The 15189-nt window shown below is 44.0% G+C and overlaps 1 protein-coding gene across 5 annotated transcripts in view; it reads right to left on the bottom strand.

The window, feature by feature from the left end:
- Positions 1 to 1563: 1563 nt before the first annotated feature.
- LOC144142905 (voltage-gated purine nucleotide uniporter SLC17A9-like) overlaps positions 1564 to 15189 on the bottom strand; it is a 32406-nt gene continuing 18780 nt past the window's right edge. For 2 of the 5 annotated variants that reach the window (XM_077674742.1, XM_077674744.1), the window contains exons 8-13: positions 14889 to 14976; positions 13709 to 13743; positions 11101 to 11269; positions 7523 to 7552; positions 6589 to 6745; positions 1564 to 1768 (exon numbers count right to left, since the gene is read on the bottom strand). In XM_077674742.1, the coding sequence (XP_077530868.1) occupies positions 1598 to 1768; positions 6589 to 6745; positions 7523 to 7552; positions 11101 to 11269; positions 13709 to 13743; positions 14889 to 14976 (650 nt within the window). In that variant the 3' untranslated portion in view covers positions 1564 to 1597. Of the gene's footprint in view, positions 1769 to 2843; positions 2976 to 6588; positions 6746 to 7522; positions 7553 to 11100; positions 11270 to 13708; positions 13744 to 14888; positions 14977 to 15189 lie in introns of those variants that run through there. The other 3 variants (XM_077674743.1, XM_077674745.1, XR_013317065.1) reach the window with 2 other exon arrangements.

Raw genomic sequence — 15189 nt, 5'->3', positions numbered from 1 at the left:
CTGAGATCCGCTCTAGCAATCAAGTACAACAACAACACAAATAGGTGTCTGTGAATAAATGCATCTTTCTTTCTTTGTAGTTGTGTGTGTGTGTGTGATCTCTCTTTTGCGAACATTACCGAACCGCGCAAATTCAACTCCTGCATTCGCACTTTCACATTCTTCCCCTCGGGGAAATGCGGGGAAATTTTTTGCATTTTATAGTGCACCTGGCGCTTGTCCGGCAGCAAGCAATGCCATATTCACTGAGAAATTATTCAATTTAGGTTAAAATTTTTATTTTCCCGCCAAATCGTGTTTTCGTGACTCCTGCCACGAAGTCATGAGGGCGGTTATTCAAATCGAACTTCCAGTGCGTCACTACGCTCTGCAGCCTTGCTCACCGTCAGCCCTTCCAGATGGCGCTACCATACTCAGCCGCGGACCGTTGCGTTGTTTTTGATCGTATTTGCGCCTGGCCTGTTTTTGTTACGGTAGAAAGTTGCCGCTTCGTGAAACATGGGGTATGCTCGACAAACAGAGTCACATAACACAACGTCGCTTACACCAGTCGGCCAGTGTCGTGCAAGGCAACTCCAAAGTCGCTGACTGCTGTGCTGCTAAAACAAGCATAGTGCGCCCACTACCAACAGCAGTGCGCAACGGTACTTCTATGCTTACGTACATTTTCGTAACTTTTCCTTGTTTACCCCACCATTCTTACTGCTGTAAAATGCTTTTTTTCTGCTGCACAACAGCCTGCGTTCCTATTTTCATTGGCTGCAAATAGGCGTGGAGAGATCAATACACCCACAATTTTAAAAGCCAAGCGCTTCCTTTCTGTAGCTGCCTGTCTTCTAAGCAGGCACTAGTGATCAGAAGACTTACTAACAGCGACCCCAGTAAATTTGTCCTATTTGTGGCGTAACTCTATAGTTGAGCTCTCGTATATCTCATTACTCCAACACATAGTTCAGCGTTTGCCAACTCTAAATCAAACTCGAAGGGCTACTTAACTGGCAATGGATGTATTTTTTTTTAAATTTTAAATAACTGTTCTGTGGCAACTTGATCCATTCTTTTTTGGCAGCAATGCATGGTCTTTTCTACCAAAAATTCCGTTAATAACGAACCTTCGAATTTCAAACCATTTTGGCAAAAGTGACGTCATTTTCAGACTGCCAAAAGAGCAGTTTCTGTGCTAAATATGCAATCCAACAGTCTTTACCACGTCGTGTATTATAGTGTAAACTTGCGATTCTGTTATTCTTTGGTTGATTGCACTAATTAGTGTTGGTGATGTCACAAGGGCTCAGCTTGGAAGCCGATGATTACCACCAGTCATTTGATTCACTCGTTATCACTTAATTACCAGAATTTCGCAATAAAACTCGTGACATGAGAATCAGGGTGCAAAAGACTGCAAAACGCCGCCTATTTAATCGCAGTTTCTTCAAATGTAGCCCTTTTGAAGTTGGTCTGGGGTGGACACTGGTGACAAATGCCGCAAAGAGGTTGGTGAAACAAAGACTACACTTTGCAGGGGGAAAAAGATGTGTTAAAAGCAAAAGAATTGTCGGCACCTTTTGTTTTGACCACTTGATTTTAATAAAAGCTTTCACGACAGGCTCCAGAAACAGGCAATAAGGCACATGATTCTGGCAAGCCCCGCCCCCTCAAAAATTAAAAAGGAAAAAAAAATACGGGTAAAACTGGAAAGACACTTGTACTTTGGTGGTGACCGGGGGAACCTTGCTCGAAAACGGCAATCCCACGGTCCTCTTTGGGTCTGGAAAAAAAAAAAGAAAAAAGGTGAAAGTGTGACTGTCGGCATGCAAGAAATGCAATCGCGTGTCCACAGAATACTATTACATAAGTCGTCCCGGGACTTGTTTAGAGTCAATCGACTGTTCACAACGCTGTAGTCAGGGCTAGTGAGTGTATTTGTGCCCTTGCTGACAAAAAGTGCACTAAGAGAATGAACGCATCAGTAGAGCACCAGTTAGTTCACAAGATTTTTGCACCATCTTTTTTTTTTTTTTTTTTTTTTTCATTTTACACAAAAAAGCATATACTGATAAGCCCAAAAGAAAGAGGCCTTGGGGGCTTATTTTGCAGGGATTGGTTTTTTTAAGGCTATTTTAGTTCATGAGGATCACGAAATTTTGAAAAATACCTCTGCAAGAAAAACAGTGTAAAGACATGTTATGCTGCCAAACGCAGTTGGATGGAAAGTACTACTATTCATACTATGCAGATCCATTTGACACGAGACGCATTAACGATCTCTCTTGGTGACGATTCTTTATTAAACGACTGCAGGATGTCTTCCGACTTTTCACATTGTTTTTTCCAACACGCCTGACAACCAATTATTCAAACACGCCAGGCCATAAACAATTTTCTCGCCAACTAATTTGAGCACCACCCAACAACACGGGAATCACTGAAAAAAGCAGCCAAAGATTACCCAGCTGAAACCCACTCCCGGGCTGGCTCTAAATGCACACATCTCGAGTGTTAAAAGCAACACAACGGTGACAGATCTGCAATTGCTGCGTTCAGGGACTGAAACATGAAGCATCAAAAGTAGTAAGTGCACCTCTGCTTTAGAGGTGCACATCTCTTCTTCCCGAAGTTGTGTTTGGCACTTAAGCCTACTTCTTACGACAATATACCAACTGGTCCGTATCGACACGTTAATCCAGTTCATAAAAGGCGGACCGTAAAACAAAAACAAACAAACAAAAAAAGCCAGATGCGGGAAAAAAAGGGGAGGGGAGTTGCACAGTGGCAAGACAAAAGCAGCGAAAGTGATGTTTAGGTCTGCCCTGTAACCGTGCAAAGCAATGATCAGTCCTTACGTGACTCGACGTACTGTAGCTCCCTGGAGAAGGGTGCCTACGCTCCCTCCTCTTTTTTTCCTTTCTCCAACTTTTCACGGCACCTTGTTGCCGTGTGACAGTCTATCAAGCCAGCTGATAGACTGTCAGGGCCTGCGCAGAGTGCAAGAACAGGCCGGGTACAAAATACTGCAGGGGGGGTGGGGGGGGGTAGTGGGTAAAACTTTACTAGGAGTAAACCTTTATGTTTTGGCACCCCAGCAAAGTTATATAATTCAAATAGCAGCCTAACGTCCTCGGTTAATGGAGAACACTCAGTAGACATTCATATCTGGAACCACATTTGCCGACACACGATGGACATTTAACAACTAACACCCTTCTACATCTAACCTGACGGACATCTAACAGTGTATGTGAAAAAGAACGTCGGCTTACAGACGTCTGATGAATGTCTTTTGGAGGAGGGATCTAATAGCGGCTGCTAAACTAGCAGCAAAGGTTTAAGGCCGGCAACTAAAGCTTAATAATCATTGTCGTCATCACCAGCCTATCTACACCCACTGCAGGGCAAAGGCTTCTCCCATACATCTACAATTATCACGCTCCTGTGCTAACTGTGACCAATTCATCCCCGCGAACTTCTTGATCTCATCTGACCATCTAACTTTCTGCCGCCCTCTGCCACGCTTGCCTTCTCTGGGGATCCACTCTGTTACCCTTAATGACCAACGGTTATCTTGCCTTCGCATTACATGCCCTGCCCGCATCCATTTCTTCCTTTTAATTTCTACTAAGATGTCCTCAACGCGCGTGTGTTCCCTGACTCACTCCGCTCTCTTCTTGTCCCTTAATGTTACACCTATCATCCTCCGCTCCATTTCTCGCTGAGTCGTCTTCAGTTTAAATTGAACCCCCTTAGTGAGCCTCCAAGTTTCCGCCCCGTAGGTGGATACCGGTAAGGTGCAGCTGTCATACACTTCCTTTTTCAGGGACAATGGTAGGCTGCCATTCATTACCTGAGAATGCCTGCCGAAAGTTATGTAGTTGTCTCCAATCACTAGCAGCAGATGGATGAACTTGAAAAGCTTGTTTTTTAGCCTAGCTTTACGTCTCTTCATCCCCCCAGCTCAGTTGAGAATTCCCAGGGTTCCTAGCTGTGCTCTTGGAGTAGTGCTCCTCGAGGATGGAGTTGTTCACAAAGGGAAGAAAGGCGTAGTCTCCATTTCCATGACCATATTGTGGAGTGCGCAGAAACAAGAAGAAATGTCCCCGTTGTTTCCGCACGTGTAACCTGTAACCCCATTTCGCTACAAGCATCAACCATGCACTCTGTGTCATTCCTGCATGCATAGTCACTTTTAAGGGGGGACACTGGTCTTAAAACAGCTCCTGTTAATTTTCAAGTAAACTTTGTGGCACTTGCCAGCCTTGCTGGTTTCCCCCCACTGGTTTCAAATATGCCATTATCGTTTGGAGTCAGTCACTTAGTTCCCAAGATAGGTAGAGATAATTAGCCATTTTTGGAGGAACAATAGACAAAGCAGTGTTAGTCATGAAACTGTAATCTTTATATTTTCCAATACTATGAACCCTGGTGAATGTAATAAGGGAATTGGTTTTTTGATGCACTGCGTAGAACTAATTTTACAGCTCACTAAACTTCGGTGGCACCAGTGGCAAGGAACCATTTCGAATGCCCATTTCAAATGCCAAAGTTTAGTGAGCTGTAAAATTAGTTCCACGCAGTGCATCAAAAAAACCAATTCCCTTATTACATTCACCAGGGTTCATAGTATTGGAAAATATAAAGATTACAGTTTCATGACTAACACTGCTTTGTCTATTGTTCCTCCAAAAATGGCTAATTATCTCTACCTATCTTGGGAACTAATTGAATGACTCAAAACGATAATGGCATATTTGAAATCAGTGGGGGGAAACCGGCAAGGCTGGCAAGTTTCAGAGTTTACTTGGAAATTAAAAGACAGTCTTTTAAGAGGGATGTTTGCCAAAGGGTACAGTTTACACTTCCAATATACCAACAGTCTTACTGCCCAAAGAAAACATATATACTACTATTCTCCTTTCACAAAAACACACAGGTTAATTTAAGAAACGTGGCTTCGTCCGCAAGAAAGAAAAACGCATAAAACAGTTCTTTTCTTTTCTTTTTTTTACAAGTTCTGAGAATGGAGACAAGGGAGGGCGAATAAAGACAGGAAGCTGATGAAATGGTTCAGGCTTATAGCGGGTTAACAGTGCAGAAGGAACGAAAAATAAAAAAGGACAGATGAATTAGTACTGCACTAACACAACCACCTGATGGTACTGCAAGGGGTGATAAAACAGACAAGGAAAAAATTTACCTATCCCCTTTCCCACTAAGTACTAAGTGGAAATGCAGTGAAAACTGACTGCAGAAAATCACTTCACAGACCATCACTGAACTACACCGGAATATACATGCGACCATGGAGTTGCAACTCAAATATTGTAAGTTCAAGCATTCTGCAATGCTACAGAAAAAGCTCAGTTACACTATACCCAGTAGCAGTTTCCGATAAATAAAACGGGAACGTCTCATTTAAAGACCCACTACACCCAAAAGCTCTTTTGCTTTTTTTGCTCCCCAGTCGCAGAGCTCCACATCAGTAGCTGTCTTTGCTTTTCTTGACAGCCATGCAGAAGCCAATACAGGCCGAATCCATAGCAGTAAGCAGTGATGACTTCACGCAGTTCACACGTGAGCTTGCGAAGCAGATAATTCTAGTAACCCCATTAGAGCCATGTTGTAGAACAACCTCCCGAAGGATGATGTTTATATGATTTCGGAATCCTCGTATTATGGTAAAAACTGCACAAAATGTAGAATACAGCACTGCCGAGCATCATACTTCACCTGTGCACTGAAAAACTGGAGAGAGAGCTGTATTGAGTGAAACAGATGTCATTGCCAGGGCTCCCTAGACTGACGTCAGCTTGCAGCTCTGTCAGCAGATGAGCTCACCACAAACATGTCAGCACTGCTTCCAGGTACACGAGTCAGTTCTTTCAGGAAATTTAGAACAAGCTACACCCTATTCAAGGTTATCGTCCACTTTTCGCGAGGTTATCAGTCGCGTTTTGTGCGACAGGACAGATGAGATCAAATATTTGAGATCCTGTGGAAGACAAAGTGAGCGAGACTATCTCTGTCGTACAAATAGTCAGTAGTTACGTTTATGCATCACTTGTACTCAAACGTGACGCTATGTACAGGCCAGGGCTACGTGAAGTAATGCGTACAACGCTGAGTACAGCGTGCAGATTAAGATTAAGACCTAATAACTCTTGACGACGTACTCGCAATCACAAATTTGTGAGGCGATCATGCACGTCCGCGCTTATCAGTGCGAGTACTCGTGAGTATGTTCTCGCAAGCAATCATGAGTATATACTTATTGGTCTGTACCAATGACTCTTGTACTGACCTATTCACCAGTACAGGCGCCCACGACTATGTTCTCACAACTGATCACATGCTAGCCTGTACTAGCGACTGCAACCACACTCATCAATACGGTTATGTTCACAAGATCGATTAGATCAAATATCTGCATCGGAAGTCACCCATCATCAGGTTCTGTTCACATTTTCAGCCAACGCCCATAATCGGCATCGACGTAGGTGAGTACAAATCAGCATAGGAGGCGAGTATGTCAGCACTGAGGTCCCCCCACACCATCTCGCAGTACTAATGGTGGGAAACGGCGAGGTGACTGACCATAGGCTGGGCTGGCCCACAAAGATGGGCTGTCCGCGTCCGTACACCAGGAAGGCGGCGCAGCCCACCAGGTTGAGCAGCGCCGTGAGGTAGAAGATGAGCGACCAGCTCCGGGTCACGTCCACCACGTAGCCCACCAGGTACACCCCCAGGAAGCCTGCAGCCACCACAAAGCATATGCTTCACATACAACATAACACTCACCGACATCTCAAAGTTTTGAAGCCTGGGTATTTACAAACAAGAAAGGGAGCAGTCGGAAAGCTTTTTCTGAAACTGAACGTCTTTTATCTAACACTGACGGACTTGAAAGTAAGCAAAAAACTACGGGTGTTAATATGCCATAATACACTGCAATCCTTTCCATTGCAAACAATGAAAACTAACTGTGAATCAAATAGAAGATTTTGTGACTCACAAATATTTGCCTTATGTGTGCGAAGCTACAGACATACATAAAAAAAGATGTTTTGGCCTGCAGCGATGCACTTTCGTGCACTAACACTGGATAACAGAAAAGGAACAGAAATATAAGTAAACAATTAAGGCAAGGTAGTAAAGTAGGGAAGCAAAAAACATGGCCCCAGCACTGTAATTAAAAAATGCGAGCTCCCAAGAAAGTTTTCAATACTAGGGACTGGATGCAGTCCCTCCAGTGACCAAAGGGAGGGATCTGTTAATAAGCGCGACCTGGCATTGGTCTACGCAAAATCGCTATGAACTTCACAATTAACTTCATGAGTGCTTAAATTTAATTGCTGCCTCATTCGTAATTTTTGAATACATTAGGGAAAAAAGAATCGAACACTTCGAATGGTACGAGTGCATTGCAAATCAAATACTATTCATGAAGAATACGAATATTCACACCCTTCTAGTAAAAGCACATGGCCACACCAACTGTGAAATAGCTGAAGGTGGAGGGCTGGCATACCTGGTATGGCTCCAACCGTGTTCATGAGCCCTGCAGGGAAGACGAAAGACAGGAGTGTTTATGAACTGAATAAATAATGGATACTGCTTTCACAGAACTACGACGACATTATAACTTCTCCTTGACACAAGGGCACGGTAAAAAGTGAATAAAACAAACAAACGGAAGGGTCACTAACTTTTCACAGTGCAAAAGAGTTTTAAAAGCCTCTAATGCGGTTGTGACAGCAACCTGGAACTCGCCTACAGGTCCGTGCCATGTTATTGACACTGATGCAATAACGATGTTTCAAGTTATGCAACTAGAAACACAACTATTTGCGCCTACATCAGTTTCAGATAGTCAGGGAAAGAAAACGAGAGCACAGGATGTTAAAGCAAATGAAACAAAAAAATTTTTACCATTAAAACAAAAACACTAACAGTGGGTGGATATTAAAAACAATTATGTGTGCTACAACTCACCGGTGCAATGGGTTGGTTAAAAACCCAAGGGTAAACGCATTTTGGGACAGGTAAAAAAGACGTACGTTACGGAAAATCATAAAATGCGGCAATGTTCATTAGCAAGTGTGATTTCGCAGACCCTCGCTTGCTAGTTAGCGAAAGCCGTTGTTGCAACAGAGGAGCTTTTCCAAAACTTAAAAAGTGCCGCTGCAAGCGGGGCTGTTGTGACTTGTGTTGCGACCTGCCTAACGAGGCAGCACAAACGTCAACACGCTTTACGATTACCGTATTTTCGCGCGTATAACCCGCCCCTGGATATAACCCGCGCACCCATTTTCCGTCGATGAATAAAAAAATACATACAGGGGTGAGACAGCCCAAACAGATTTGGGAGCAGTTTTAGGAGCAGCAAAATTTCGATTTTGGAGCAGAAGAATCTTGATTTGGAGCAGTTGTGGACATTTAATACATCGTCTTGTGAGCTTAAAAAATCATTATTTCAGCAATTTGCAGGGTCAAGTGCACATTTCAATCAGTTTTGAATACAGAGAACACTCAAACAGCCTTACCTGAAAGAGTTTTTATGAGTATCACAAAGTACTAACTGCACTACCTTTTTCCTAACTGGTGATATTGTGTTGCGCCTGCACGCAACACTGACAACAAAACTGCCGTTAACATTAGAGAGTTTTAGCAGTCCGTCTGTTCTATTGGTTACTTTGTTACCGGGTTGACCGGACCGGTCTGCGCCTGCGCGCACGGAAGGGCGAGGAGGCGCGGGCAACTAATCCCCCTACGGCTATGAATGCCCAAGTGCCCAGACGAGTCCCGGTGAGCACGGTAACTACGTACACGATGGAACAGACGGACTGCTAAAACTCTTATCAAATTTAAGGGCTCCGCAGTTGTGGCGGTTTTTTTTTTTCTGTTTTAATGCTAAAATTATTATTTTTGTAATCCCAGGCTGTGTTGTACGAACGACTGTAGTCACGGCAACAGTTGAGCAGCTTCGAGCTAACGGTCGCATAGCCCAACCAGCCTACCCGTTTCAGTCCCCGGGGCGCAGGTTCACCCTATGGTCATTTGAGTAGCGTTAATGGTTAGCCACCTAGATTTTGGCATTCAATTTCACTTTGCATACATCAAGTGTTATAGTCGCGTTCTATGGCAACCATGTAGTGCTGCAGCTATTGGGCGCTGCCTGAACAGGTCGCGGCGCCGCAGCACAGCCCGCAACTTTCGTGTCGACCGTTCCATCCCCGAGGCTCGCGATAGCGCTTCGAAGCACAGCAACACCTCAACATTTTACAACAGCACAACAAGCCAAAAAATTCACTTCACGAACCCGATTATAGACGCGCGCACCGCGTTTCGAACTCGAGGACAAACCACGCCGAAGTCGCGAAGGCCCCACATTCCAATGAACTTTTTTTCGAGCCGCCCAACTTCCCGTAATCTGGCACCAATCTCAAACCATATCCTTGCGTTAACGTCACTGTTCAGAGCCACAACAGATAGAATGAATAGACTGGAACTCAGCTGATAGCGTAAAATAAACCAGAGAAAATATCGGCGATACGCACTGAGCGCGTTGGTAGCAGCCAGATCAGGCGGCGGCCATGTTTGTTGCCACAGCGATGCCTAATCGACAAGGCCGTTTCTGCGAACCCGGACGGAAAGCGAATCGAGTTTTAGAAGCTATCGCTTGCTTCGTTTCAGTCTTTCTATTTGTGCCATTTCTGTGTTTGCGATTGACCGACGATAAAGGCGGTGACAGGGATGCGGGAGGCTTTTGTCCCCGCCGAAACTGACATGAGCATCAAAATCCGTGCCGTTGAGGCTCTTCTGGAGCAGTTTGGCGCAATTTTCGCCATTTTCGTGCTTTTGGAGCAGCTTGGCGCAGGAAAATGGAATTGTATCAGAAAGGCGCAATATGCGCAGCTGTCTCACCCCTGTACATATCCTCGCGTATCACCCCCATATTTTATACATAAAAGGATGGACCGAAGCTACTACTCAAGCAACATTCCACATTTGTTTATGCTAAAGAAATCACCTAGATGACTACGTAACTAGATGACTTGCCGCATACATTTTTTTTCAGGTTGGTACATTGTTGCGCTGTGTGTGCAAAATAAGCACTGTCAATGGGATAACAGTGGCTTAGTCGCTATAACTGTTGTAGGGGCAACACGGCCGAACGCGCATTGCGGTGAAGTTGCACCAAAGGAAATACCTCGCACATAATCCGTGCATCTACTTCACCCCTGAAAATTTTGCACTTTTGGTGCGGGTTATACGCGCGAAAATACGGTATTCTGCCTCCCACTAAGTAGAACAGGATGGAACAAATATTTACAGTCGCCTTTCTTTCCTTTACGTAAATCGAGAAGCAATTAAAATTTAGAATTGCCGTTCTGCGCATCAAGTAAGGCAGAGATGTAGAGTTACCGCACTTCCCACCAAGCCAAACAGGAAAAAAAAGGGAAGTCTAGAACAATCTTGCTCTCCTTTAGACCGATCTTCCTTTCCACTGAGGAGAATAGGAACTAGAGTGGGTATTTAAAATTATGCCATTTCCCATTTAAGTGAAATGAGTAGGATAAGGATAATGAGTAGGATGAGTAGGATAAGGATAAGTAGGATAAGCCCAAGGAGCCGGGTTTGATCCCTGCTGTGGTGGCTGCTTTCCAGGTGAAGGTGGAAAGTGAAAATGCCCGTGTGCTTAAGATTATGGCACTGGCTAAAGATCCCCAGGTGGTCAAAATTAATCCAGAGTCCTCAATTACGGTGTTAGAGATTTTGGCACACATTAAAGATACCCAGGTGGTCAGAATTACAGAATTAATCCAGAGCCCTCCACTACGGTGTACCTCATAGCACAGGCGTAGACAATCAATCAATCAATCAAATTGATGGGAACACGGAATGTCAAGTGCAACGCTGAACGGCAGAAACACTGTTAATGAGCAAACGCTGGAGAATTAGTGCATCTGTAAAGGAGGCACGCATCTGTGTATCGAACAAATACAGTTTTGATTTGATCCGCACATCGTCCCTTGTTTAACAAGAACGACGTGACGATTTCAGTCGCGTTCTGCGTCACAACCAAGCAGCGTGCACCCTGCTCACCGAAGACGGAGCCCGCATGCAGGGGGGCGATGTCCTGCGGGTTGATGAAGACGCCGCTGTTGTGGAAGCCCGAGCAGGCCACCGCCAGGGAGACAAACAGCAGGGCCCACGTGTACTCGCACCAGGGAACCAGGGGCAGCAGCAGCGCCTTGCTCAGCTGGCACAGGGCCTGGCATCAAGAAGAGGGGGAGGGGAGGGGGGGAAGACCACTCAGCTATAGGACTGCAGTACTACTATACTCGGTGACAACTTAAGAACGGCACCGGAAGTTGCCGCTGTGCCTTATCACCGTAGCTGGATGTTTCTCCGCGCGGCGCAAGTAGGGTGATACTGGGAATATTTTGAACATGGCGTGAGCCGTTCCCGCGATTTCTTGGATTTAATATGCTTATAAACGACTCCAGTGGCGACAAACAAACTGCGTGAGACAAGGCAGACGATATCACGCATTCATTGCAAACCCCTTTCAAAACGCGCGCGCACTGACGTCACGGGTCCGGCGCTTTGGCGGAGTGATAGACTACATGAGGTGGTGCCGTTCTTGAGTTGTAACCGAGTATACTCTCCAAGAGCGGTCGAGCCTAAAGCAGTAGTACACTTGACATTATAAGTCATATAAATCAAGCATACAAGTCATATAAGTCAAGCAGTTGACCTTAACTGCTTTAAGAGCAGTGTATGCACTCAAGAAGTCCAGTATAACCTCATTTCAACAGACCATGATCGTGAGCGTTATTTCGGTCTGCTGTAAAAGAAGTACGAACAATCTAAATACTGTTGCTACAGACTTTGATGGAATCGTGGACGAAATATGTTATAACGGGAGTTCAGACTTTGCAACTGTTGAAAACAAAAACAAACAATAAAGGTATGCCGGTCATTTCTCAAGATTCAGTTTACAATTGAAACGGGATGGCAGTTAAGGCCAACAGACCTTTAGGATGGCGTAGGTTTTACGGCAGTCGATGCTATGAAGCACGTCACGAAATCACCCCCATGAGTCTTTTTTTCACTTTCTGCTACTCCATCGTACCATTCACTTGTACCATTACTCATGCCTACACTTGTGTTTCCACTGTCTCCACATGAATATACCTTATGGCAAAAATTTTTAGAAGGCTGAATACAATTGATCTGGCAACCATGGGAATTGTATCATGTCAGCGCCCATGATTCGTACGGTCTCGGAGTAGCAAAGTGCAAGTAAAGGTCTTTCTGCTCAGCTTGCGAGATTTAGCCACCTACGTTGTATGGGGCTTACATTCCTTTTGTTTCAACTATAATATGTAACTCTCATATTGTAATGGAAACTGGTGCGAACCTGTATCTTTAGGACTCTAAACTATGCCAAAGGGAATACTATCACAACTGAAAACAAAGAACTATGGTAACTTTCATATTGTAACAAACTGCGTTGATCTCTACCAATTCCATGTTTAGTCTACAAGCTTGAGCTCCCTACTTCCTTCTTTTTAAATTCCAATCAGCAGCTGTGCTCTTTGGTTTCGTAGTAGATTGCCCACTGACCGTGCTCTCAGCTTTTGCTTTGCAGTGCTTCACACCTTTACAATATACAAACGACTAACATTGTTAAATTTTAAATCCTATCACTCGACTGCTAGGACATCGCACTTACGCATACTGTACTGCACGTGCATGATTGCACGGATTTAACAGTGCTAGTTTTTGACAAGCAAACAGTTGCACTTCTACTAATCCACAATGATATTTAGTTTTTTTTTTTCAAATTGTGTTTTCGTTTGATCACCATTGTAAATTAGAAACACACGCTCCAAATGTATGAAAGGCAAGCCTGTCCACACTTGAAAAGTCCACTGTAGATGCTCAAAAACATGACTTGCTAACATTTTAAACTAGTCTGTTATTTCCAAATGTATGTTATAACAGAACCCAAGTAAAAGAAGTTTAAACAATCACACAGATAGGAATAAGAAACAAACACCGTAATAGTATATTGTATCAGAATATCTGTTGTAAGCAGACCTGTTGTAACGAGGATCTACAGTGTAGTAGTATTAAAGTGGTAGTACACTCAACTAGGTACTACTACTATGCCTTCAAGAGCAGTAGTACCTGAAACAACTGCACATTCAACAAGTATTACCTCTTCAAGAGCAGTGGTACACTCAACAAGCTGCTTGAAATAGTAGTACACTTGCAAACTGCCCTGATTGGTACTGAGTAGTACGTGTTAAGTGGTAGTACACTTAACAGGTACCACTCGTTACCAATCAGGGCAGTTTTTTCCGCCAACTGAGGAAGGCACTTCAATCCAGAAAGGGTGGTTCTGCAAAACTACCTCACTCAGCAAGTACTACTGCGCTTACCCGAATCGGCAGTACATTTAACAAGTGCTAGAACTTCAAGAGTGGTAGTCGTACTTCAAGTGAATGAAACATTTGGAAAACCCAGCCAGCACTTGAACAGCACTAGGCTGGGGCGAACGCTCCTGTTTCAATAAACTGGGAAGTCTATGAAGCTCAACTATGAGACAGTATTGCTTTGCGTTCGTGAGGCTGCCGACAAATTGAGGGCTCCAGCACAAAACAGTACCCCATGTGTCCTCTGGAAGACATGCCATACTTACTTCCGAGAGCTTCCGTACCCTCGCAATGGGCTGCCCTGAAAGAAGAGAGGGAAAACGGGAGATGAAATGTATTGCTACAACTTTACAACAATGTGTACGCACATATACACAACTCCCCGCATTTGTAAGCACAGAATTCACTCTCATTTTAAGGCTCTTAATTAAAGCTTGGAAGGTTCCAGGCAATGAATGCAACATGACAAGGTAGCATCAGAGCAAAGAAACGACAAAACGTGTTCGCAGTTGTATGGTTATTCGAAGCCTCGATGTGCTTTGAGATTCAAAGCCTGCTTTTTAGTTGCTTGTATATATACTCAACTATCTGCATTTTGAACAGGAGGCGCCACAGTATGGGGTAGTGAACAGAAACAGAACTTTCTGAAGTCAAGCCAAAAAGAAAGAAAAAGAGATAAGGTCGGAAGGAGACGATTCAGACAACACACCCGCACAAAAATACTGAGATACCTTATAGTTGACCGTCGTTTTAGAGGGCGGCAAACAGTTGAAGTTATGAGCACACAACAATAACCATAGGCTGTAGAAATATCAGCTTAAATCTCAGTGGTAAACTTGCATACTCTGAGGCTAGCTTTCAACAGCTTGTACGTCGAATGCTTGAATGCCCGGCTCAATCTTCTAATTCCCATTTTAATTTCAATATCAATTTGTTCAAACACTCAAGCGAACTTGCCACATAAGCTCAGATAAAGGTCTAAAATTTTGATGGGAGTGGGGCACTCAGTTAACAGCGACAGCACTGAAACGAATGTATGACAAAAAAAAAAAAAAAAAGAAAGAAAAGCCTGGACAGCAACTGTACCTAGTAATAAGAAAATGAAATCGGAGTAAACAAAGGGCTTCTATACTGGAAAAAACAAAAACATGCAGAGGTTTTAACTTTGCAGAGTATATGAAGACACTGAAGGGACCCGGAAAACATGTCTCTTGTGAACAAGGTCTCTTGCATGCAATTTTGCAAACATGAACATAAAAAAACCAACCAAACTGTTTTTCTTGAAATGTTTCTTATAACCAAGTGTCTCTTGTAACGAGGTTGTACTGTAAGAAGCACATAGCGGAAGAGTTTTAATGAGAAAAATTTGATGCAAGTTGGACGTTTGACCGTCCAACTCGGCCTCAAAACGAAAAGTGTGAAAGTGGTGCCGATGGTGACGCCCACCTTTGCGTATGAGGTGGTCTGAGAAGGTGCCTCCGCCAATGCTGCAGATGGGAATCATGATCCAGGGAACCATGTTGAACACCCACATCTGCAACCACCCGCAGTCGAGGCGTTTTAGTCCACAACAAACGTTCAATGACAGACACGGTGCGGGGCTTACAAAGCAGGGAAAACTGGCGCGTAAAATCTGGACAAAGTCTTTTTCCAAACCTTCCACACAAAAGAACACCATCACTTACTTTTTGTCACTAGCCATCAAAACTGGCAAGTTTTGGTGAACATATCGGGTTGTGTAAGGCCC

This window comes from Haemaphysalis longicornis, unplaced genomic scaffold, assembly GCF_048455015.1.
Source record: "Haemaphysalis longicornis isolate Haplotype H1 unplaced genomic scaffold, Haemaphysalis longicornis Haplotype H1 scaffold_6, whole genome shotgun sequence".
Lineage (NCBI taxonomy): Eukaryota > Metazoa > Arthropoda > Arachnida > Ixodida > Ixodidae > Haemaphysalis > Haemaphysalis longicornis.
This window is presented reverse-complemented; position numbering and strand designations above follow the sequence as displayed.